The following is a 23,849-nucleotide window of genomic DNA, read 5'->3' as shown; positions in this document are numbered from 1 at the left end:
CCATCGGCCTCGCACGGCGCCAGCCGCCCCTGAAGCCGCCGTCCCACCCGTTGCCCGTCCCCGCCGGCCACCACCCTTTGATGTCCCCCGGTGACGGTGGGCCTCACCGCAGGGACCCCCCACCCCAGCACCCCCCACGGCCCCACTGTTGATGTTGGAGGCGCTGCCGAGGCCGGTGAGCCCCTTGCCCAGCACCCTGCCGGCTGCCCGGATGCCGTCTTTGCCGTGACCTTTTTATTTTCCACTTTTTTTGGCCTAATTCCCTTTATCCCGCAGCTGGAAAATCGCCGTCGCTCACCGCGACCTCACCCCGCTTCCAGCAGAACTGTTTTATTTCGGTTTCTTGGTGAGGCACCGGCCCCACCGGCCGGCTGTGAACCCCTGGCGTCATTAAAACAACGCCGAAGAGCAGAGACCGACCTGGGGAGGTAAAATAAAAAACCAAACCCTGCCACAGCCGGCGGTTTTTGGGGATGGCCCCTCATTCTTGCTGTCACGCTGCATGGAACCTGTCCCACAAAACCCTGCCATCGGGGAGGGGACAGCCGTCCTGCCCGCGGTCCCTTTGCTGTCAGGCTTTTGTCCCCCTGGGGCTGATGGCCACCACTTCACCCCAGAGCCTGCTGTGGCCTTGGAGTCACTTCTGCCGCAGCTGGTGGGGGACAGGGGGATGTCCCTGTTCCCCCCGTGCCGGGCGAACGCAGCATTTTCTTTCATCTGGGCCCATGTCCCACTGGCTGTGGCGTCAGCAGATGCGGATGGGATGGGTCCCCCACCGTGCCTTCAGTTTCCCCTCCTGACCCGCAGTGGGTGGCACCTGGGGACACACAAGGGGGACACAGAGCCCACGCCTCTCCAGGGTGAAGGCTGCCGCCTCCTCCTCCTCCTGCTCTGCTGTGGGGGGACGAAGGGGGACAAGTCCTGTCCCCATCCCACCCTGCCATGGGGCTGGGGGGCCACAGGGGGGCTGGGGATGGTCTGGGGGAGCTGGAGAGAACCACTGCAGGGCCCCCACCCCATCAAACCCTTACCCCACTGTTAGGGCTCCCCCTTATTAGCACCCCTCACCCCCCCAGCACTCCATGACTCTCATCAGGACCTTCATTCCATTAACCCCCCTCCCGTAGCCCCCCCCCATTAACCCCCCCCCAGTTACCCCCATTGGGACCTCCTCCAATAGCCCCCCTCCCGTGAACCCCCACCCTATTAGCACACCATTGCCTGCCACCCCATTACACCCCACTGGGCCCCCTCCAGTAACCCCCTCACCCCATTAGGACGCCCCCCATTAACCGTCACCCTGTTAGCACCCCATCGCCCCCCCACCCTATTATCCCCCACTGGGCTCCCCTCCGGTAGCCCCCCAGTACCCCACCATGTTGGACCCCCACCCCATTACCCCATCGGGATGCCCCCCAGTAGCTCACCATGAATCCCACTGTTCCCCCGTCCCAGTAGCCCCCCACTGCCTCCCGCTTAGCACCCCAGTTCCCCTCAGTCCCCCCCAGTATCCCCTCACTCCCAGCCCGTGTCCCCAGTCCCGCCCCTTCTGGCGCCCCCCTGTGGCCGCAGTGGGTCGGTGCCGCCCCCGCGTGCGGGTCTCTGTTGCCGCCTGGCGGGGACGCCTGGCCTCGCTGTCCCCATATCTGTCCTGTCCCCAGCAGGGTCCTGTTCTGTCCAACCCTGTCCTGTTGTGTCCCAAACAGTGTCCTCAACCCTGTCCTGTCCTGTTCCCAGCAGGGTCCCCAGCAGTGTCCTGTCCTGTCCCGTCCCCAACCCTGTCCTGTTGTGTCCCAAACAGTGTCCTCAACCATGTCTGTCCTGTCCTTAACCCTGTCTCTGCCTTGTTCCCAGCAGGGTCCCCAGCTCTGGCCCTGTCCTGTCCTGTCCCCAGCCTGTCCTTATCCCATCTCCAGCCTGGTCCCTGTACCCAGACCTCACTCTTTCCCCAACCCTGTCCTCTGTTGCTGTCCCCAACACTGTCCATAACCCAGTTCCAGTCCCCCATCCTTGTCCCTGTCCCCTCCCCTCTTCCCTGCCCCCATCCCTGTCCCCACCTCACACCACCCACGATAGCGCTAGGGACACAGGATGGGGGACTGAGGAGCACTCAGCTCTGACCAAGGGGGTGGACTAGTATGGGGGCAAACTGGGAGGGGGACCGGGGGCACTGGGACCAGTCTGGGGTGGGACAGACATCACGAGTGGATAACATGGGCACTGGGACCCATCTATGGGGGAACAGGGCCACTGGGATGAGGAAAGGGGGCACTGGGCTGGGTAATGTGGCCGCTGGGACCAGTCTGGGGGAGACAGAGACACCGGAGTGGGTAACGTGGGTACTGGGACCAGTCAGAGGGCATTGGGATGCAGAATGGGGACAGTAGGATGAGGAATGGGGCTACTGGGACCAGTCTGGCAGGGAAGGGGGACACTGGGATGAGGACAGGGGGTACTGGGGTGGGTACTGGGGGTACTGGGACCAGTCTGGCAGGGAAGGGGGCACTGGGACCGGTCTGGGGGGGAATGGGGACACCCGGATGAGGAATGGGGCTACTGCAGTGGTAACGCAGCCACTGGGAACAGTCTGGGAGGTAATGGGGACACTGGGATGAGGAATGGGGGCACTGGGCACCCAGTCTGGCAGGGAAGAGGGGCACTGGGGTGGGTCCCGGGGGCCCTGGGGAGTGGGGGGCAGTGGGAGCAGCCTGGGGCCCCCCGGCCCCTGGCCTCCCCGCAGGTCGCGGCCGCGGCGGAATCAGGGCGACGCCGGGCGACTCCCAGCAATTTTGGGTTGGGAACCGCAGAAATGCAGCGTGGCGCAAGCCAGCCCCGGCCGACCGCGGGGACAGGGACGGGGACCGGGGCAGGGCATGCCGGGGGGCCCGGGGCACCGGGGGGGGGCCCAGGGCTTGGGGGCACCTTGGGAGGACCTGCAGCCCCTGTCAGCTTGGGGGGGATCCCAGGGCTTGGGGGGACCTGGCGGAAGACACCCAAATTGTCTTGGGTGGGGGGTGTTCTGGCAGCTTGGGGGGGTCCCAGGGCATCAAGGTGGGGGGCTTAGGGCCACTGGGTGTCCCTGGCAGCTTGGAGGGGTTCCCAGGGCAAGGGGGGGGTCTTTGGAAGCTTGGGGGGGGTGTGTCCCAGGGGTTGGGGGGACCTGGGGGGTGACACCCAGATTGGCTTGGGGGATTCTCTGGCAGACTGGGGGGGGGGGGGGCGGGGGCGGGGGCAGGGCACCATGACAGCCAGTGGGTGGTAGGGGGTGTGCAGGATTTGGGGGGGTCTCTTGGCAACTTGGGGGGGTCCTTTGTCAGCTGGAGGGGGGGGTCAGACCCCCCCAGTGCCACCCCCCATGGCCACCGCCACCACTTTGATGCGGCTTCTGCACCGCAGCGCAATGAGAGACACATGGCCCGGGGGGGGCCCCGGGGGGGGACGGCGGGGGGACGGCAGCAGGGGACAGGCAGATGGGGTGCAGCCCTGGGGCCTCCGCCGTGGCCCCCAGCCTCCATCCCTGTCACCCCAGAGGGGGTCTGGCCATGGAGGGGGGCCATCCCCATGACCCCCCCGGCCGTCCCAGCGGGCCAGGCCTGTCCCCCGGGGCCACCGCAGTTATTTCTGGCCCGGCCGGGGGATAATTAGAGGGTGGAAGGAAGTGCCGCGGGCGTGGGCACGGCTCGGCCCCGGGGCAACCTCTGCCCCCGGCTTCCCCAGCCCGGGGACCCCCGGGTCCCCCCACGTCCCCAGGGGTCCCCCCAGATCCCCTGGGTTGTCCCACATCCCCGGTGTCCCCATGGGTCCCCCCATGTCCCCAGTGTCTCCTGGGTCCCCCCAGATCCACTGGCTCACCCCAGGTGCTCGTGATGCTTGGGGGTCACCCTGTGTCCCATGGGTCCCCTCCAATCTCCCCCATATCCCTTTGGGACTCCCCCAGTCTCCCCATGGGACCTCCCAATCTCCCCAGGTCCCCACACTGGTCCCCCCAGTCTCCTCCATGTCCCCCTGGGTCCTCCCAATCTCCCCCATGTTCCCCTGTGTCCCCAAGGGTCCTCCCCAGTATCCCCCCATGTCCCCTTGGGTCCCCCATGTCCCTACAGGTCCCCCTCAATCTCCTCTGGTCTCCCCTGGGTCCCCCCAATCTCCCCCAGGCCCCCCCCGGGACTCCCCAGGTCCCTCCCAATCTCCTCTGTCCCCCCAGACCCTCCAGGTCCCCCCAGACCCTCACACACACATGGGGGGGGGGGGGGGGGGCGGGCTGGACTCGGTGGGCCGGGGGGATACCGGGGGCCACCCAGACGCCTAGGCCCCCACCCGGCGGGGAGGCCAAGGGCAGCAGGGTGCCGGGGCGGGGGGGGTGCTCAACCCTGCTACGAGCCCTCCGAGAGTCCCCGGTGCCCCCCCGGCGGCTGGAGCCCGCGGGCGCTGGCAAGCGGTGCCCGGCGCACCCACCGCTGGGGGCCGCCGCTATTTTGGGGCCTCCGACCGCAAAAGAAACATCCGGGGGCCGGAGCGCGGCGGGGGGGCGCGGGGTGGGGGGGGCTGGGGGGGGTGGGGGGGCTGCCGCTGCCAGGCAGGGAGGGGGGGGCGTGGGGGCCACCCCCAGGGTCACCCAGCTGGCGGCCTGCCGGGAGGCTTGGTGGGCTTGGGGGGGGCACTGGGGTGGGACACAGTGGGCTGGGGGGGCTTGGGGACACCAAGGGGACACTGGGCGGGGGGGGGGTGGGGACACCTGGTGAGGGGACGCTGGTGTGGGGAGCTTGGGGGCACTGGGGGGGATACTGGGGGGAGACACTGTGTTTTGGGGGGGTGGCATACCACATTCCCAGTGCTCCTTATTTCTAGTGCCCCCAGTCCCCATTCCCAGTGCTCCCAGTCTCAATTCTCCCCTCAATCCTCTTCCCAGTGCTCCCCAGCCCAGTGGCCCCAGTTCTCACTCCCAGTGCCCATTCCCAGTGCTCCCCATTCCCAGTACCTCCAACTGCCATCCCCACTGCCTCCAACACCACCTTCCCAGCCCAGCGCCCCAGTCCCCACTCCCAGTGCTCCCAGTCCCCACCGCCCGTGCTCCCCGCTCCCAGTGCCCCCAGCGCACACATGGAAGCGATTCGTGGGCTGGTTTTCGCTCCCCTTTGAAGGGCCGCGGTGCCCCCGGCCCAGCTGCCGGCACTTACCGCAGGGGGGGCCGCGGTTACGGGAGCAGGGGGGTCCCCCGGGACGGGGACATTGCCAGCCCTGCCTGGGGACAGCAACCTCCGCCCTGCTGAGACCCCCCCCCAACTCCTGTCGTAGGGGCTGAGCCCCCTACTCATGCTATGGGGCTGGGACCCCCCCCCCAACTCCTGTCATAGGGGCTGAGCCCCCCTACTCATGCTATGGGGCTGGGACCCCCCCCAAACTCCTGTCATAGGGGCTGAGCCCCCCCTACTCATGCTATGGGGCTGGGACCCCCCCAAACTCGTGTTGGGGGGCTGAGCTGGGTTGACAGCTGGGGGTAAATGAATCAGGGAAGGGGGGGAAGGAAGGAGTGAAAGAGAGATGGAGAGGAGAGAGGGTGGGATGGAGGGTAGAAGGAGGGAGGGAAGGAGAGCAGAGGGAGGGATGGAGGGAAGGAGAGAGAAAGGATGGAGAGGAAGGGGTGAAGGGAGGTGTGGAGGGAGGGGAAGGAGGGATGGGGGGCGGAGGGAGAGATGGAGGGATGGAGGGAGGAAGGACAGAGGGAAGGAAGGAGAGATGGAGGGATGGAAGGAGGGAGGGAAGGAAGGAGAGATGGAGGGATGGAAGGAGGGAGGGAAGGAAGGAGAGATGGAGGGATGGAGGGAAGGAAGGAGAGATGGAGGGAGGGAGGGAAGGAAGGAGAGATGGAGGGAGGGAGGGAAGGAAGGAGAGATGGAGGGAGGGAGGGAAGGAAGGAGAGATGGAGGGATGGAGGGATGGAGGGACGGAGGGAAGGAAGGAGAGATGGAGGGAGGGAGGGAGGGAGGGAGGGAAGGAAGGAGAGATGGCGAGATGGAAGGAGGGAGGGAAGGAAGGAGAGATGGAGGGATGGTGGGAAGGAAGGAGGGATGGAGGGATGGAGGGAGGAGGGAAGGAAGGAGAGATGGAGGGATGGGAGGGAGGGATGGTGGGAAGGAAGGAGGGATGGAGGGAGGAGGGAAGGAAGGAGGGATGGAGGGAGGGAGGGAGGTGGGCTGGCGGGTGCCAGCCAGTGGAGGGAAGTGAGAGCCGGAGGATGAGCCGTGGGGCAGGAGCCCCCCCGTTGTCCCCCCGCCCCCGCAAGCAAACCCAGGCGTCCGGCCGGGTATAAATACCCGGGTAATTGCGGGGGCCCCGGTGCCGCCCTGTAATCAGCCCCCCGCCGCCGCCAGCCCCCGCAGCCCCCCGCTCCCCTCGCCGGGTGACCGCCAACCTTTGAAGGGCCCCGGGGAGACACGGTGGGGTCCCCACCACCCCCAAGCCGGGCAGTGGGGGAGGCCCACACCCCAATTTTGCACCCCCAGCTCAGGGACCCAGGGCGTTTGGGTGACTCCCAACCACCCCCCCCGCAGTGAACCAAACCCCCCAGTCGATGCCAGTGGGAGCCAAGCCCCCCGTGACCCCCCAGAAAACCTCCCAAACCCTGCAGCTGAGGAAGAAGAGGGATGGAGCCGCCGTCCCAGTTTGCTCCCAGTTTGTGGGCAGTGGAAGCCCTGGTGAAGCTGGGGGTGGAGGGGGGAACCGGGGGGGGGCGGGCTGGTGGTTGTGGCCTTCGGCGGGCGGCCGCGGCGCCGGCGGCTCCGGAGCGGAAAGCCCTGACTCAGGGCTGGGAAAGGGCCCCGCTGGCTCCCAAACAGCCGGGGCGGGGGAAAAATAGGAAAGGGGGAAAAGAAAAAGGAAAGGGAAAACAGGAAGAAAAGCCGGGGGGAAAGAGGGGGAAAAGAAAAGGTGGGGGCAAAGAATAAGCCCCTCATAGTGGGGAAACTGAGGCATGGGGGGATCCCCAGCCCCATCTCTGTCACTGCTCATGTCCCTGTCCCCAACCCTGCTCCCCTGCAAGTGCCCCTTGTCCTTGTCCTCAGTCGGCCCCCCACAGCCCATTCCCTCCCTGCTCTCCCCTGTCCCTCTCCCCCAGCCCCATCCTTGGTGCCCTCCACCCCCCCCCCCCCCCCCCCCCCCCATCCCCGCTCCAGTCCCAGCCGGTCCATGACTCCTGTCCCTGTCCCTGGTTCCCCAGCCCCATCCTTGGGTACCCTCCAGCTCCATCCCTGGCTCCTCTCATCCCATCCCTGCTCCGTCCCTATGCCATCCCTGTCCCCATCCCATCCCCATCCCTATCCCATCCCCATCCTGGTCCACCCATCTCCATCCTGGATCCAATTCTGTCCCCATCTGCTCCGTCCCCATCGCTGGTACCTCGAAGTGGGTCCTGGATCCTGTCTTGTCCCCATCCTGTCCCCATCCCTCTCCTCCCCTGTCCCCATCCCTTGTCCCCTGCATCCCCTCTCTGTTTGGAGTGGTTTCACCCCACCTTGCCCCTGCAGACCCCAGGGTGACGCACCCCTGGGTGCCCCCAGGTTTCCCTGCCCGCTTCGTCCCTTTCTTCCCTCTTGCACCAGCCTTTCCTCTCCCTGTCCATCTCTTCTCTGTTTTGCCTTTTTCCTTCCCTCCTTTCCAGCCTTTTTCCCACTCATCCCCTTCCCATCTCCTTCCCCTTCCCCCTTCCATCCCCTTCCTCCTTCCTGGCCCTTTCTCCCCCCTCTCCTTCCTCTGCTTCCCCCTTTCCTTCCCAGCTCCTTTCACTCTTTTCCTTTTCCTTTCCCTTTTCCCACCAGCACAGACCCTCTGCACTTCCCTCCCCCAATCCCTGTCCTCCAGCCCCCCTCCCACCCCAGCCTTCAGCTTCCCTGTCTTCCTCCCTTTGCAACTTTTTTTTACTTTTCTTTTCCTTACATCTTTTCCTTTCCTTTTCCCCTTCCTTTCTCCTTCCCCTCTTATCTTTTCTTCCTTTTTTCCTTTTCTTTCTCATTTCTTTCCCTCTTTTCATTCCTTGTTCTTTTTGCTCAGACTCTTCTCCCTCCTTTTCCCTTTTCCTTCCTCTTTTTCCGTCCTTTCCTTTTCCTTTTCCCTTTCCCCTTCCCCTTCCCCCTGCCCTGCCCTCCCTTCCCCCGACCCCCCCCGGCCCCCCCGGCGAGGGGCGGTTCGGGGCTGGGCTCCCGGCCCCGGTCCCGGCCCGGCCCAGCCCCGCCGCAGCGGCACAGCGGGGCGGGCGGCCGCCGCGGCGCTCCCTCCTCCCGCACAGACCCCGGCACCCCCGGCACCCCGACCCCGGCACCCCGACCCCGGCATCCCCGGCATCCGACCCCGGCACCCCGACCCCGGCATCCTGACCCCAGCACCGCCGGCACCCCCCGGCACCCCCGCACCCGCGGAGCCCCGGAGCACGGTAAGAAGCCCCGGGATATCGGACCCAGCAGGATGGGGACCCCCCATCCCGGACAGGGACCCCAGGATATGGGACTCGGTGGGTGGGGGAGCTGCTGCGGGATGGGAAGCCTCCCGGGGCACGGGACCTGCGAGGACAGCGACCTTCTGGGGTGGTGACCCCCCTCCCCCAGGACAGGGACCCACCGGGAATGGAGGACCCCCCTGGGATACAGGACCCTCTGAGGATGGGGATCCCCCTGGGACAGGACCCCCCCCAAGGAAAGGAGACCCCTCGAGTCAAGAGGGGTCCCCTGGGATATGGGACCCCCCCCGGGATATGGGACCCCCCCGGGAAGGGGACCCCCCTCTGGCACTCGGCCTGGAGAGGACCCAGGTGTCCGGACAGGGGGGTGGGTGGCTGCAAGGATATTTTCAGCCCCAGGACTTCGTGACTGTTTCTAGATCGGCGTCCCCCCCAGCCCCACCCTGTCACCACTGCCACACCACACTGGCCACCAGGACCCAGCCTGGGGACCGCTGGGGTCCTGCAGCACCGGGGCACCCCAGGGTGCTGAGCCCTGGGTGGGTGCTAGATGAGGCTGTGGTGTCCTGAGACCTGCTGCTGGGGACACGTCTGTCCCCAGGGCCATTGCACCCCAGACCTGGGGATGGGGACACATCCGTCCCCAGGGCCGTGGCACCCCCAGACCAGCTGATGGGGATGTATCCATCCCCAGGGGTCCAGCACCTCTTGGGGACACATCTGTCCCCAAGGCCCCGGTGATGGGGCCACATCTTCCCTCGGTGCAGGGCCATGCCCTGGCCCTGTGACACCAGAGGCCACCATGGTCCCTGGGAGCCGCGGGGACCAGGAGCCGGGGACCTGGTGTCCCCCATCCCCGCGTGGGCCTAATCTTCCCCCTGGCTGTCCTTGTGCCCACAGGGGACACGCTGGTGTCCCCCACCCCAGCAGGACCTGCACCCTGCCATCCCGGGGGGAGACCAGGACACGGGGATGGCACTGAGTGCCACCTCTGCCCCAAACTGTCCCCTCGCTGGGGACAGCTTCACAGTGTGAGCAGGGGGAGCCAGGGCCCAGGGTGATGGGATGTCCTGGATGCCTGGGGACATGGGACGGGGCAAGGGGGAGCAGGGCTGGGTGAGGATGGGGGCTGTGGTGGTGGCAGGGTGGCCTGGGGGCTTATGGGCAAGCTGGCAGGGGGAAACTGAGGCATGGGCTGGGGGGGGCCACCCGCTGGGGTCAAGGCTGGGGTCAGTAGCACTTTGGGACGGGACCAAGGTTTGGGGACCAGGGATGGGGTCTGGGGACCTGGGGTGGGGGACAAGGGGCTGGGGACTGGGCTGGGCTTTGGGGACCTGGGGGTCAGGGGACCACGGTTGGGATCTGGAGACAAGAGACTGGGACTAGGGACAGGGACTGGGGACCAGGAGTCAGGCACGGGGGATCGAGGACAAGGGACTGGAATTGGGGACCCCCAGGGCAGGGCTGGACCCATCCCACCCCAAGTGGCTGCTCGGGAGTTGGCGGGACACAGGCAGGGTCAGGGTCCCCAACACAGCAGCAGCCACGCTGGGCCATGAAGCCACCAGCCTGTCCCCCCCAGCACCCCGGCAGCTGCCACTCGTGCACCGAGCTCGCGCGTCCTCAGCCGCAGCTCCCGGCTCCCCGCGCGCCTGCCTTGCTCCTAATTTCCCGGCGCAAGCGGAGCTGATTTATGGAGGTTTACACTATTTTAAGCGTGCCTCCGTTAGACGCTCGCCCTGGTTTTAATTACCTCGGCTCTCGCGGCAGGGCAGCGTTCCCGGGGCACAGGCCTGGCCCTTGTTATCCTTGGAAAACCGGGAGCATGCTGCGGCCGCCCCGGCCGGCTTAAAAATAGGCGCAATAACCACGGCAAAAGGGGGGGCACCCCCCCCCAAAAAAAAAAAAAGCTGAAAAGCCACAGTGTGGGTGAAGGGGAGGGATAAATTTTAGAAAAATTAAAATAAAGGGAAAAACTGGAGGGTTTTGGGGGTGGGGGGCAGCTTGTGACGCCCGGTCTCAGCCCGCGGCAGCTGAAAGCCATGAAGGGCATAAAAGCAGAGGAAGTTGCCTGGGGAGGGGGGAGGCCACAGCGTAATTCGATTAAAAGGCCATAAAGGCAGAAGGAGCTGAGACTGGGAGGGGGGGGAGGCTGGGGGGCAGCGGGGAGGGCCCCCCCCCCCCCAGCACAACCCTGCTATTAGCCCTCAGAGAAGTCCCTGCGAGGATGCCGGTGCCCTGTGGTGGAGATGGGCTGTTCTCAGCTTGGGGGGGGGGAAACTGAGGCACAGTGGTGTGGGGAGCTCTAGGGGGTGGTGGGGTGGAGGGGGAGGTGACGGGTGTCACTGCGGGGCTGGGTGCCCCGTGGTGCTCAACACCCTGGTACTGGGTGCTCCACAGTGCTGGGTACCCCATTGTACCGGGTGCCCCCCAGCACCCTGACACCCACCTCCCTCTTCCCACAGGCCGCTGGGCGCCATGGCCGCGTGCCCCCGCTGACGCCGCCCCCGCCACCTCGGGGTGCTCCCAGCCATCGTCCCCCCACCACCGCGCCATGGGTGACTCCTACACCGCCGCCTTCCCCAGCGCCCCGGGGCTGCTCTCGCCCTCGGCCAGCCCCCAGGCATCGCCCAGCCCCTACGGCCCGACTACGGCCCCTTCGGCCACCCCTTCCCGGCACCCACGGGTGCCCAAGAGGTGCTGGGTGCCCCCGTGGTGGTGACGGCCAAGGGACACCCACCAGGCGACTGCCTGCCAGGCGTCTACCCCTCGCTGGAGATGCCGCATCCCTACGGCTCCTGGTACAAGGGTGGCATTGGTGGGGGCTGCCGGGGGGCTCGGGGCCGGCAGCACCCTCTTGGTGGGACGTGCACCCTAACGGGGGCTGGCTGGGGGGGCCGGCGGGCGCCGAGGGGCTGCAGGGCTCGCTGCAGGGCCAGCCCACCCTCAGCCCCCCGCTTCCCACTTACGGCTCCGATTTCGGGGCTCTCAACCCCCCCCCTTACACCAGCAACCCCGCTGCACCCCCCACCCCTAAAACCAACCCGGGCGAAACCCCGAAGGGACCCCGCGGCGGTTCGTTAGGGGGGCGTCCGGCCTGCGATTGTCCTAATTGCCAAGAGCTGGAGCGTCTGGGGGGGCCGGCGGGTCCCGAAGGAAGCCGGTGCACAGCTGCCACATCCCGGGCTGCGGGAAGGTGTACGGGAAGGCCTCGCACCTGAAAGCCCACCTGCGCTGGCACACGGGCGAGCGCCCCTTCGTCTGCAACTGGCTCTTCTGCGGGAAGCGCTTCACCCGCTCCGACGAGCTGGAGCGGCACGTCCGCACCCACACGCGGGAGAAGAAGTTCACCTGTCTCCTCTGCAGCAAGCGCTTCACCCGCAGCGACCACCTCAGCAAGCACCAGAAGACCCACGCGGAAAGCGGCACCCCCAAACCCCCCCCCGGCACCGGCGGGGAGCAGCCCCCCGCTTCCCCCCGGCAGCCGCCGGCCTCTCCGGGAAAGACGCCGGCAGTCCCGAGGCCGGCAGCTTGTTGGAGATTTGAGCCTTCGTCCGTCATCCTCATCCTCCTGTGTGCTGCCGGGGATATTTATTACGGGGTGTTGCCCCCCCCCCGCCCCCCCCCAAACCCCGCATTCCCCTCTCGGGGCTGGCGGCAGCTCCTTGTTAGCAATTATAATTTATGTCTTAAATTATGGGGGCCTCTCCGAGCACTCTCTGAGCACTCTGGTGCTCACCGGGGGGGGGGGTTAGTGAGGTGAGACACCCCCCCCTCTTTCTCCTCACCCCCCCATCTTCTTGCCCCCAAAACCCCGCTGGCCGCCTCGCACTCCCCGCACAGAGCTCAGGGACAGGGTTCGCCCCTTCTCTCCGCCTCCGGCCTCATTAATACGCCCGGTTCGTTAGGCGCTAATGTAATGTACTCCCCCCCCCTTTTTTAGCTGGCTGCCCCCCCAAAAATAAAAGCAATAAAGGGATTGCTAAGGCGTGATAGCAGAGCCGTGCCCCCTTCTCCTGCACCAGTGGGGCTGAGACCAGGCGGCTTCATCACAGGGATGGGTCCTGCGTCCTCTCGCGCTCCTGCCCTGCGGCAGCTCTCAGCACTCAAAGGGAAACTGAGGCATGGAGGGGACACGGCCCTGTGCCCCCCCCCCCCAGCTCTGGGGGTGGCAGGAGCCCAGTGGAGTTGGGGACAATCTGGCTCTGTCCCCTTGCCCCCCATCCCTGAGTCCCCGCCGCAGCCCCTTGCTGCCGGCTCCTCGCGGCCCTGTATCCCTGTGGTCCCCTGTCCGTGTCCCACATCCCCAGGACTCTGCTGCCCTGCATCCCCTTGTCCCCACAGCCCCAAGACCTTGGGTAGCCGTGGTCCCACGTCCCTTTTTCCTCATCCCATTTCCAGGACCCCACGGCTCCGTGTCCCCATGACCCCATGTCCCCACGAGACCCTACCTACACCAGCCTCACCCTGCACACGCATGTGCCCCAGCCCCGCACACCCGCCCTGGCCAGCCACACGTGTGTCCCCAGGACACCCATGCACAGGAACACACACACACGTGTGCGCAGGGACACGTGTGAGCACAGCCCCCTGCCCAGCCAAGCCTTGCCTCAGTTTCCCCACAGCAGCATCGTGCCAGGAGCCACGTGGCCAGCATGTGGGCATGTGCGGGGCCACGTGTTACCAAGGACACCCCAATTTTGGCGCCGTGGGCTGGCAGGGACCCGGCCCCCCCTTCCCCCGAGCACCCCCCCGGATCCCTGGGCTCCCGCCAGCCCTTTGATGCGCCCAGCTCTGGTTTGGGATTTTCCTGAAAAAAAACACCAAAAAAGCCACGGAAAAAGGCAAAGGAGGCGGAAACAGGCTCCTGTGCCAGCACGAGGCAGGGGGGGGGGGGGGCGGGCCTGCCAGCGCCCACCGCCCCACGGGGGGAACAGGGCCAGCAGTGGGTCCCCGTGCCAGCGTGGCGGGGCCCTGGGTGCCACCCCTGGCCACACGTGCCAGCCCTGTGAGTCACGTCGGCCACGGCTCCGCAGGGCTGGCCAGCGCCCAGGTGTCCCCAGGGAGGGGGGGACACACGCCGCCCCCCCCATGCAGGGAGGGGAAACTGAGGCACGGCGGCATCCCCGCCTCAAGGGGTGGCCGGAGCCCGGTGCCAGAGGCGACACAGACGCTCCCGGGGGCTCTGGGATGGCGGGCACCAGCTCCCCGCGTAGCCCCCCCTCTGCTCCCCCTCCCCTCCGATTTGCTCCTTTTGGGGTGTTTTCCCCCAGACCACCAGCCCCGCTGCCGCTCGCCGTGGGTGGGCCAGTGCCCCCCAGGAGCCCCAGCCAAACCGAGGGCTCGACCGCCGGAGCCTCCCAAACCACGGACCCAGCCCCATCCAGCGCCCCCCCGGGGACCGCCCCCCCCCTTCAGCAGCACCAGACCCTCCTGCCGCGCTGTCCGCCGGGGGGGGGCTCAGCTCCCGCCGCCGGGTCCGGGGAAGCCGCGGCGGCTCCGGTGGCGGCGCCGTCCAAATCGTTGTCTCCTGCCGAACCCGCCCGCTCCGTAACGGGAGAGGAATGCGGGGCCCCCCCGCGCCCCCCCGCCGCAGCCCTGATTTAATATCCTGAAAAAATTAAAATAACTTTTGCGGCCGCTAAGAAACACAGAGATAAATATAATAAAAGCGAGCCGAAAAGGGGGACTGGGGGGGGGTGGTGGTGGTGGAACGATCCAGGGGGGCTGGGGGGGTGGCGGCACCACTGCCCTGCCTGGGGGGCACATGGGCACCCGGGGGTAGGGGGGACATGGGCACCCACGGGACCTGAGCATCCATAGGACCGGGAGCGGGGGGGACGACGGACGGACATGGGCACCCACGGCACCGGGAACGAGGGGGGGACACATGACATGGGCACCCATGGGACCCGGGTATGGGGCGGGGGGGGGGGCACGGGCACCCACGGGACGGACACACACACGGGGGTGGGGGGGGCACCCACGGAAGTGGGCACCCCCATGGGGCCGTGCGCCGGAGGGTCGGGGGGAGGGGGGTGCAGGACAGGCGGTGCTGGGGGTGTCCGGGGGGGGTCCCGGTCCCGGTCCCGGCAACCCCGTGAGCAACAGCCACTGCACGCCGCCACCGCCCCCCCGCCCGCGCGGGGCACGCTCCGCCTCTCTTAAAGGGGCAACGTCCGCCGGGGCCCCTCCCCCCGCTCACCCCCCCCCGTTCCAGCGGAGAAGCCCCTCACCCAGCGGAGGGCACGGCGGGGTGTGTGCGCGTGTGTGCGCGTGTGTGCGCGTGTGTGCGCGTGTGTGCGCGTGTGTGCGCGTGTGTGCGGAGCGAGTCCCGCAGCCACAGAAGGCGCAGCCTGGGGGCGGGGGACGACGACACACCGACCTGCCCACCGCGACGCCCCCGGGAGCCGCGGCCCCTTTTATTTCCACCCCCCCACACCCCCCCCCCCGGAACCGGCGGAGCGGCCGCGGCGGGGTTTGGCCCTCGCCGGGACCCGTCCGTGGACTCGGGAAAGGGTGAGGGGCGGCATGGGGGCCCCGGGGGCTGGAGGGGTCGTGTGGGGGGGGCACACACAGGGGGCTGCGGGTGGGGGGCACGGGGGGGCTGGGGGGGGTGCGCTGGGTGTGTGAGGGGCTGGGGAGGCCTCGGGGGGGCTGTGGGAGAGGGCCTGGGGCTGGAGCCAGCGCCCCCCGGGGGCGGAGGGTGTGGACGGGGACCCCCCCCAGCATCCCGCCCCCCCAGCATCTCCCTTTGCTGTGTTCAGGCTTAACCGGGGGGGGGGGACGACGACCCCGGCCCTTCGGGGTGCCCGCACTGCGCAGCCCCCCAGCGCCTCCCCCCCCCCCCCCAGGCCCGGCCGCCATGTGCTCCCTGGGGCTGTTCCCCCCCCCCGCCCGCCCCCCGGCGCCGTCACCCTCTACGAGCTCAGCAACGCGCTGGTCTGCGGCGCCCCCCCCGAGCCGCTGCCCCTCGCCCTCCAGAGCCAGGTGAGCCCGCGGGCGGGGGGCGCCACGCTGCCCCCCCAGCCCGGCCCCGGGGGCTCCCCCCCCACCCCGGTTACCCTGGGCAGTGAAAGGTGCAGGCTCGTGCCTGGGGCATCCCTGTCCCTTTGACCCCCCCTGTCCCCCATCCTGTCCCTGGTCCTTCGCCTCCCCCATCCCCAGTTGTCGTCCCCCCCACCATCCCCATTACCAGTCCCTTCGCCCCCCCATTCCCGGTCCCTTTGCCGCCCCTCCAGTCCCTTTGCCCCCTTTTTCCTTTTCCCTGTCCTCGCACCCTTCACCCCCATCCTTTCCTATTTTTCCTGCATCCCTTCCCCCCATTCTTTCACCCTTCCCCCCCATCTTTGCGCCCCTCTTTTACCACATCGCTATTTCTGCGGCGGGGGGCCCTTCCCGGGTGCCCCCCGTGCGCTGGCAGCTGGCAGACCTGCCGGTGCTGAGCCTGCCCAAGGAGACCCTCAAGGCGCACAGCCGGCTGGAGCACAGCGCCCGCCCGGCCTTCATCCACCACCGCGAGGCCCTCTGGAAGCGCTGCCTCAGTGCCTGGTAGCTGCCCCCCCCCCCCCCCCCCCCCCCAAAACCTGGGTGGGGGCTGCAGGGCCGGGGGCTGCCCCTTCACTCAGGTCTGCACTCAAACCCCCTCTCCGTGGCTGCCTGGCAGCCCCCCCACCCTGGGGCACGGCGGAGGCGGGGGGGTACAGCCTGCTGTCACCCCCCCGGGTGCTGCCACCCCCACCCCAGGCTCCCTCTGAGGGTCTGGGGGGGGCACGATGTAGAACCTGGGGGTTCAGTGCTCCAGGTGATGGGGAATCCGGTTGGGAGACCCCAGCGGGGCCCTCAGCAGGGGAGGGGGATTTTGAGGGGTCCCTGCTGAGGGGCTGAGCGACCCTTCTGCGCAGGCGGGACGTGGGGCTGAGCGGGGTGCTGAGGGAGATCGCCAGTGCCGAGGAGGAGGGTGAGTCTGTGCTGCTGCCGGGGGGCCGGGCGATGCCCCGGGTCCCTCTGGCCCTTCTGTTGATCCTTCGGCTCCCTTGGTGCCATCGCCGGTGCCGCTGCCGCCGCCGTGCCCGTCGCCGCGGCCGCAGGCACCGATGCTGCTCCGCTCCCCGCAGGGCTGCGGTGGGCGAAGGTGGGCTCGAGCCACGCGCTGGCCCTGTGCCACTGGCTCTCCTCGCTGCACGGCTCCTTGTTCCCCCACCTCTCCGTGAGTCTTTAGGGGCGGGGGGCTTCACCTGGCGAGGTGGGGAGGATGCGGCACGTCCCGGGACGCCGGCTGGGGGCTGGTTGGGGTGGTAGGTGGGCGCTTCCCAGCTGGAAACGGCAAAAGCTTCCTCCCGGCGGTGCCCGGCCAGTTTCCTCGCCAGGGGGAGGAGAACGGGCACTTGGAAGTTGTTGGGGCAGGGAGTGCGGCGAGAGGGGCTGGAATGGGGGGGGGGGGTTGGACCCTGGGGGGGTCCCCACTACAGCTGGCACAGTGATAACTGATAACTCTCCCCCGAAGCTCGCCAGCGAGGACATGATCGCCGCCTTCTCCCAGGCCGTGGACTGGTGAGTCCCATGTCGTGAAGCCCCCCGTGCCCGGGTGCCACAAAGCGGGGTCGTGGTGCTGGGTGGTGGCGGTGCGAGGCCAGCGTCACCCCATTTTTCTGTGTAGCCCCCCTATTAGACAGACCCTGGGGCAAATATTTCCCCGCTGCCTCCGGCTGCCCCAGCCCCTGCACGGCGGTGAGAGGTGCAGTGTGTCTTGACGCCCCGCACACGGGGGAAATGGCGTTAAACCGCATCAGGCTTGGAAAAGTCCTTCCAGTGCCGACCCCGGGCTGCTACCCGGCCTCTGGGCTGCGGGTAATTGCCGGGGATGGGAAGTTTTTAGAGCAAATGACCCCACTCAGCAGCGAAAAGGAAGTTTTATTTCACTGGTGACTCTGGGAATTGCCTCTGTGGTGCCGGGCGGGCATGCCCCACCCCGGAGCCCGTCACCGCCGCGCCCCACGCTGCCCGTCGCTCCCGCAGGGCCGGCTGCACCGTCCGCGCCTTCGCCTGGCACCCCCACACCAGTAAGTTCGCCGTGGCCCTTCTCGATGACTCTGTCCGGGTCTACAACTCCAACAGGTGAGATGCTGCCCCCGAGGCACCTGTGCAGACCCCCGCTCCCCATCTCGCCCCCTCGCCCCCCCTCCAGCCCCTGCCAGGGTTCCCCCGTGTCTCTGCCCTGCGCCGCCTTGGTCCTCGCTCAGGCTTTGGTCTCGCTGGCAGCGCCTGTGCCCAGAGCCTCCTGCGGCACAGCAGGAGCAGAAATCACGGACTGGTTTGGGTTGGAAGAGACCTTAAAGACCATCTAGTATCACCCCCCCACACCATGGGGACACCTCCCACCAGAACAGGATGCTCCAAGCCCCGTCCAACCTGGCCTTGAACCCTTCCAGGGACAGGGCACCCACAGCTGCTCTGGGCACCCTGTGCCAGCACCTCAGCACCCTGGCAGTGAAGAATTTCTTCGTCATATCTCATCTAAATCTCCCCTCTTAGTTTGAAACCATTCTCCCTTGTCCTGTTGCTGCAGGCCCTGCTTATAAGGAGGATGGGGACGGGATTTTCAGCTTGTCCCCATCCTCCCAGCCCGTCCTCGCGGCAGAGGGGCTCCAGCCCCCCCAGCAGGACCCTGTCCTGGACGCCCTGCAGCTCTGGCCTTGCCCAAGCTCTGGTTTTCCCTTCCCCCCCCTGCCCCACAGCCCTGGGGCAGCCGGCGTGGCACGGCCGTGCCCCAGCCGTCGCTGAGTCCCCTTTCCCCTCCAGGTCTCCCTGCTCCCCCGCGGCGTGCCGAGCCCTCCTCAGGAGAAGGCTCTGCCGGATGGTCCTGCGGCCCTGCCCGCGCCGCCTCGCTGCGGCGTCCTGCCCCGGCTGGGACTTCAGGCCAGCGAGTGCCCTCTGCCACGCCGGGGCCGGGCTGGGGGCGGCGCGGGGCACGGCGGGTGGTCGCACGAGGTGGGCTCGGTGTGCTCGGGCTTGCTGCACAGCGCCGGTGTCACCTGGCTGGGGTCTCCTCTGTGTCCCCCGGGGAAGCGGGTCACCATGGGGCACATCCCCCCTTCCCACCCACTGCGGTCAGAGCTGGAGAGAGGACCCTGGGAGACGGCCCCTGGCCCACCTCGGGCTCCCGATCCCCCATTTTCCCTCTTGTCACACTGCCCCCCCCCCCCCGGCAGCGCCACCATCCCCTCGCTGAAGCATCGCCTGCAGCGGAACGTGGCTGCTGTGGCCTGGAAGCCGCTCTGCGCCTCCATCCTCGCCGTCGCCTGCCAAAGCTGCGTCCTGGTGTGGCACCTGGACCCCACCTCGCTCTCCACCAGGTGACAGCCGCCCCCCCCCCCCCCCCGTCCCCGGGCAGGCGCCCATCCTGCCAGCGGGCACGCCGGGGCTGCCGGTGGCACGGGGACCAGCCCTGCCACCACCAACCGCGGCCGTTTCCCTCTCCTCCCCGCCAGGCCATCGTCCGGCTGCGCTCAGGTGCTGTCCTACCCCGGGCACAGCCCCGTCACCAGCCTGGCCTGGGCTCCCAGCGGGGACCTGCTGCTCTCGGCCTCACCGGTTGACACGGCCATGCTGGTGAGTCCCGGGGTGCCACCCTGGGGGTCCGTGAGCGCGCCGCGGGGGCACCAAGGGGCCGTTTGGCTGCAGCAGGGGGACCGGCAGCGTTCCCTCACAGGGTGGATCAGGCAGCTCCCGAACTTGAACTAGATCCGAAAGAATCGGTCCGAATTCCCTGATCCAGGCGAAAATTTCCCCCGAGCCGCGGCAGCCGCCTGGCCAGCGTTCGGGTGCCGGTGCCGTTACCCTCCACGTTGTCCCCCCAGGTGTGGGACGTGTCCACCGAGAACTGTGTCCAGCTGCAGTGGTTTGGGGGCGGTGGTGTCACCTACCTGGCTTGGTCACCCGATGGCAGCAAGGTCCTGGCGGCCACCCCCTCGGCGGTGTTCCGGTGAGCTTCCCACCTGCCAGGTGTATTTTGGCCCTTGTTGCCATTTCCCCAAACCCGTCTGGATTCTTTGCACCCCAACTGCTCCCGTTCCTCTTGCATCCGATCGGGGGGAGGGGAACGGGTGGGTCTGGCCTCGGGCTCCTCCTGGGGCATCACAACTGGGGCAGATCCCAGGAATTCATCCCGCTCGCTTCGGCCCATTTCTCTTCCAGAGTGTGGGAGGCTCAGATGTGGACGTGCGAGCGGTGGCCCACCATCAAAGGACGCTGCCAGGTAGGGTGGGGGCATCCCCGCCCCGTGCCCCTGGGGCCGTCGGGGTGTCCGTGGTGTGGCAGTGGCACTGCCCCGTTCCCAGGCGGGGTGCTGGCTCTCACCGTGGCACTCTGTCCCGCAGACGGGGTGCTGGAGCCCAGACGGCAGCCGACTGCTCTTCACGGTGCTGGGGGAATCCGTCATCTACTCCTTGTCCTTCTCGGAATACCGGGGTGAGTCTGCTCAAGCTTCCCAGGAGCCAGCAGCTGGTCCCCAAGTGACCCCGGCTGCGGCTGGGCTTGGCCGGCCGGGCTTTCTGCTCGTCAGCTGTGCAAAGCCAGGACACGCAGGGGGAAGGGGCCCCCAGGGGTCTCAAAGCTCAGAATCTCTGTGGGGCCAAAGTTTTCCCCCCTCACGTTGCTTCTTGCTCCCAGTTCCGATCCTACAGCCACAAATGGTTTGCTGGGAAACTTCTACCGTGGGTTAAATCCCCGGCTCGTGGGGCATTTTTCCTTGAAGGTTGCTGGTCCTGATGTGTAGAGGGGACACCTCCCCATCCCCCACCCCAGGTGCAGGCAGGTGCTGCTGGGGCAGCGGCTCGAAGAAACAGACACAACTTACGTGCCACTTCGCAAATGGGAACGTGATTTACGGAGCGAGGTGACCCACCGAGCGATTCCGGCCAGAGCCGAGACGTGACCAGGCTGTTTGTTTCAGGGGAGATGCAAGGGCAAGTGGGAGGCTCGAAAACCGCTTCTATCGTGGCCGATCTGTCCGAGACCACCTTCGAGACGCTCTATGGGGAGGAGAGGTGGGTCTGCCCATGCCCCCTGCCCTGACGCGACACCCGGCAGGCAGCGGGGGTCTGTGCCCCCCCAGCAGCACCCCCCAGTGCTGGGGATGTTGGCTGGAGCGAGGGGGAGCTCACTGGCCTTCCTGCCCGTTCCAGGATCGGAGGTGACGTCCACTCCATGGTGTGGGACCCCACTGGCGAGAGGCTCGCGGTGATCATCAGAGGTGGGTGCTGCCCCCCGCCCCAGCTCTGCCCGAGCATCCCCCCCACCCCCCACAGGCAGAAGGGGCACAAACCCCACCGGGGTGGGGAGGCAGCACTCGCCCTCCATCCCTCCTCCCTGCCACTCCGCTTCTCCGTATCCCCCGGAGCGCGATGTGCCCAAGTTCCCTCCCCACGTCCCACGGGATGGATCCCCTCTCCCAGCCCCGCCGCGAGGTCCCTGCGTTCCCGCAGTGCCCACATCGCGCCCGGAGCCCGGCGGGGCCTCTTGGCTCCGTTATTTAGCAGCAGCCCCTGGGATAATCGGGCCATTCAGGCTCTCCTGGATGCGGTGGGATGGGCCTCACTCCAGGACAGAACGGACTTGGAGGGAGCAGCAGGACGTGGCGCTGGGGCTGCCCCCCCAGCTCGCCCCCCCGCCGCCGGGCACAGTCTTGGGGTTTTTGCTGAGCTTAAAGCTGGGGGGGGAAACCTGGGGGTACCAGGGCTTCCCCTTCCCTCTGCACATCCAGGTGGGTCCGGGGTGGGATGGAAAACGACCCTGACACTGGAGGGGGGGCCCCGTGCCAGGCCGGGGTGTTTCCCACCGAGTCACCTCATCCTCGCCCGAACCCTCCTCAACCCAGCCTGGTGCCCCGGGACCTCGAGCCGGCTTCAGATCATGGGAGGGTCTTTGAAAGCCCCATCCCGGGATCCCGTGTGCCTCAGCGCCGGAGAAATGTGCTCCACAGCCAGCTCCCCCCTCGGTGGCTGCCCCAGGAGTCCCCACGCTGAGAAGGACCCTCACCGCTCCTCTCCCCCTCCTCCATCCTGCAGGGAATCCCGACGCTCCCGGGAGCCAGACGGTCATCGCTGTGTTTCGCACCCGCAACAGCCCCGTGTTCGAGCTCCTGCCGTGGTGCGTAGCGCTGGGTTGGGCTTGGCCAAACGCCAGCGGCGCCGAGGGGTGCCGGGGGGAGCGGGGACGCTGCCATCCTGCGCCCCTGCTTCGGGCAGGGTCACTGTTTTACCCCAGAATCGGTTGTACTTTGGCCGTGTTGCCCGTTACCCACCTTCCACCCCTTTAACTCAGGCTGCCCCCCAAGCGCCGCACTGCCGGTGCCCGCAGCCGCGCTCTAACCCGGCTCTTCCCTTCCCCGCAGCGGTTTCCTGCGGGGCGAGCGTGGCGCGCAGCCCCAGCTCATCGCCTTCCACCCCTGCTTCCAGAAAGGGGCTCTGCTGACCGTGGTGAGTGGGGTCCCCGCTTTTGCCAACGGGTCTTGGTGCTCCCTGTTGGTGCCCGGGAGTGGGAAAGCCTCAACCCCCCCGCCCCGTCCCCGCGGAGCAGGGGGGGGGAGGCGTCCTTGCTGGGGTCACAGGGAGGAGGAGAGGGCGATGCCTGGACTGTCACCCCCGTCCACACGTCTCTCCTCGCATCCTCTCCCTCCAGTGCTGGTCCACGGGGAAGATCAGCCACGTCCCCTTCTTCTTCACGAGTGCCCACGCCCCCCACGCCAGCCCCAGCCGCAGCCCCGTGGTGGCCAGCGCCAGCGTGCGGGAGCAGCCTCTCTTCTCCGAGCTGTGACAGCACCCGGGGGTCCTCCACCACCCGCCGGTGGCTCGGCAGCTCCTCTCCCTGATGATGCTCCCACCATCCTCCCAGGATGTGCCGCGTGGCCTCGAGTGCCTTCCATACCTCCTCGGGTCCGTGGGGCCGGTGCCAGAGGGATTAAAGCTGGGGACGGATCCAGGCGGGCTCCTCTCCCCTCCTGTCTCCCTGGTTGCCCTTTCCTTGCCCCAGGGGGCTGGAAGGTTTGTGTAGGGCAAGTCCCACGTCTGGGGGGCTGTGGGGCTGCTCTGGGGTGTCAGGAACCGCTCGGGGTGAACCTGCAGAACAGCCCTTCCCTGAGCCTTACGTTAATTGAATTAAGGCTGCCTGTCGCGCTGCGGGGCAGGAGCCCCCTGCGGGGCTCTGCTCTGGGGGTGAATTGCTGCTCTCCCGAGGCTGGGGGCTCCTCGGCCATGAGCGCAGCCTCGGGGCTTTGCCTTGGGCGGGGGGGGGGGGCGGGGAAGGACCACCCAATGTGGGCCAGAAACTCCTGTGGGCCCACAAAGACCAACCGAGCCCATGGGGGGCTGCAGCGGGGCAGCAAGCGGCGCTGCGGGCCGAGCCCCGGGGGGCTCGTGCTGGCCCATGTGAGCCCACCCAGTGCCGGAGGGGTGGGGGGAGCAGATGGGCCACCCACCCCCTGCCCAGCGCAGGGATTAACGGGGGGGGGGGGGGGGGGGCAGCGCAGTTAAACCCTGGGATTACACGCGGTTAATCCCCAGGATTACGCTGTAACAGCTCTGCTGGAGCCTGGTGCAGATACAACGGGGAGAGCAGGGGGGGTCCCCACACCCTCACCTCTGCAAACAGCCCCAGGACCCCCAAAATCCTCCCCAGAGCTGAGCCCCACAGCGCAGCGGGGAAAAACCTGTGCAAGGGGCGAGGACGGCGGCAGCGAGCGCCTCCGGGGGCTGCATGAGTGGAGCCGACCCCGGGCAGGGCTGGCACGAGGGTACGGGGTAAAGCCACCACGGTACGAACCTTCTCCAGCTGCTGGGGCAGGTCTGGGGGGGCCTCACCCCCTCCGGGCTCCCCAGTTCACTGCTGGTGTGCCCGTGGTGCCTCAGAGGAAGGTGCTGAGCGTCTCTTCTTCCTCCTCCTCCTCCTCCTGGGTGCTGGGCGGTTCGCAGGGCAGCGCCCGCAGGTACTCCAGGTGCAGCTGGGTCTCGGCTCGGCTCCTCCGGACGTATCGGCCCACGTAGACGAGGACGGCACCGAGCCACCCACCCACAGCCACCAGCACCGCCACATCTGGTGCCCGCGGCCGGCTGCCCCCCACCAAGGTCTCGTTGCGGCTGCTGGTGGGGGGCAGCATCGGGGGGGCCCCCCCCGGGCACCGGGAGCCCCAGGGGCAGCCGGGCAGCCCCAGTGCCAGCAGGAGCAGCCAGGCTGCCTGCATCGCCCTGCACCGGGAGGCTGGGAGCGAGGGGGGGCTCCGTGTCCCCCCCCCTCCTCGTCCTGCCAGATGCACAGGTTTGTGGCGGGGGGGGCAGCAGGATGCCCCTGGTTCCCCTCCCAGTCTCCCAGCACAGGGAGGCGTGCAGGGGGGTGACGCCAGCACCTG

General features: G+C 67.9%; 2 protein-coding genes across 2 annotated transcripts; both read left to right on the top strand.

Moving 5' to 3' along the window:
• Positions 1-8,340: 8,340 nt before the first annotated feature.
• On the top strand, positions 8,341-12,114 carry SP7 (Sp7 transcription factor). The gene is given in 6 exon segments (XM_055792243.1): positions 8,341-8,422; positions 10,912-11,085; positions 11,088-11,270; positions 11,273-11,587; positions 11,590-11,946; positions 11,949-12,114. Coding segments are annotated over 5 exon segments (984 nt in total). The 5' UTR covers positions 8,341-8,422; positions 10,912-11,000; the 3' UTR covers positions 11,993-12,114.
• A 3,182-nt stretch (positions 12,115-15,296) lies between these two features.
• Positions 15,297-22,450, top strand: AAAS (aladin WD repeat nucleoporin). The gene is given in 17 exon segments (XM_055792074.1): positions 15,297-15,341; positions 15,344-15,436; positions 15,870-15,997; positions 16,351-16,406; positions 16,564-16,655; positions 16,953-16,999; positions 17,465-17,563; positions 18,658-18,801; positions 18,937-19,057; positions 19,306-19,430; positions 19,643-19,703; positions 19,825-19,915; positions 20,400-20,493; positions 20,632-20,699; positions 21,514-21,595; positions 21,840-21,924; positions 22,127-22,450. Coding segments are annotated over 17 exon segments (1,551 nt in total). The 5' UTR covers positions 15,297-15,311; the 3' UTR covers positions 22,262-22,450.
• Positions 22,451-23,849: the final 1,399 nt, after the last annotated feature.

The sequence above is a fragment of the Falco peregrinus genome, chromosome 19 (assembly GCF_023634155.1).
Source record: "Falco peregrinus isolate bFalPer1 chromosome 19, bFalPer1.pri, whole genome shotgun sequence".
In the NCBI taxonomy this organism is placed as follows: domain Eukaryota; kingdom Metazoa; phylum Chordata; class Aves; order Falconiformes; family Falconidae; genus Falco; species Falco peregrinus.
This window is presented reverse-complemented; position numbering and strand designations above follow the sequence as displayed.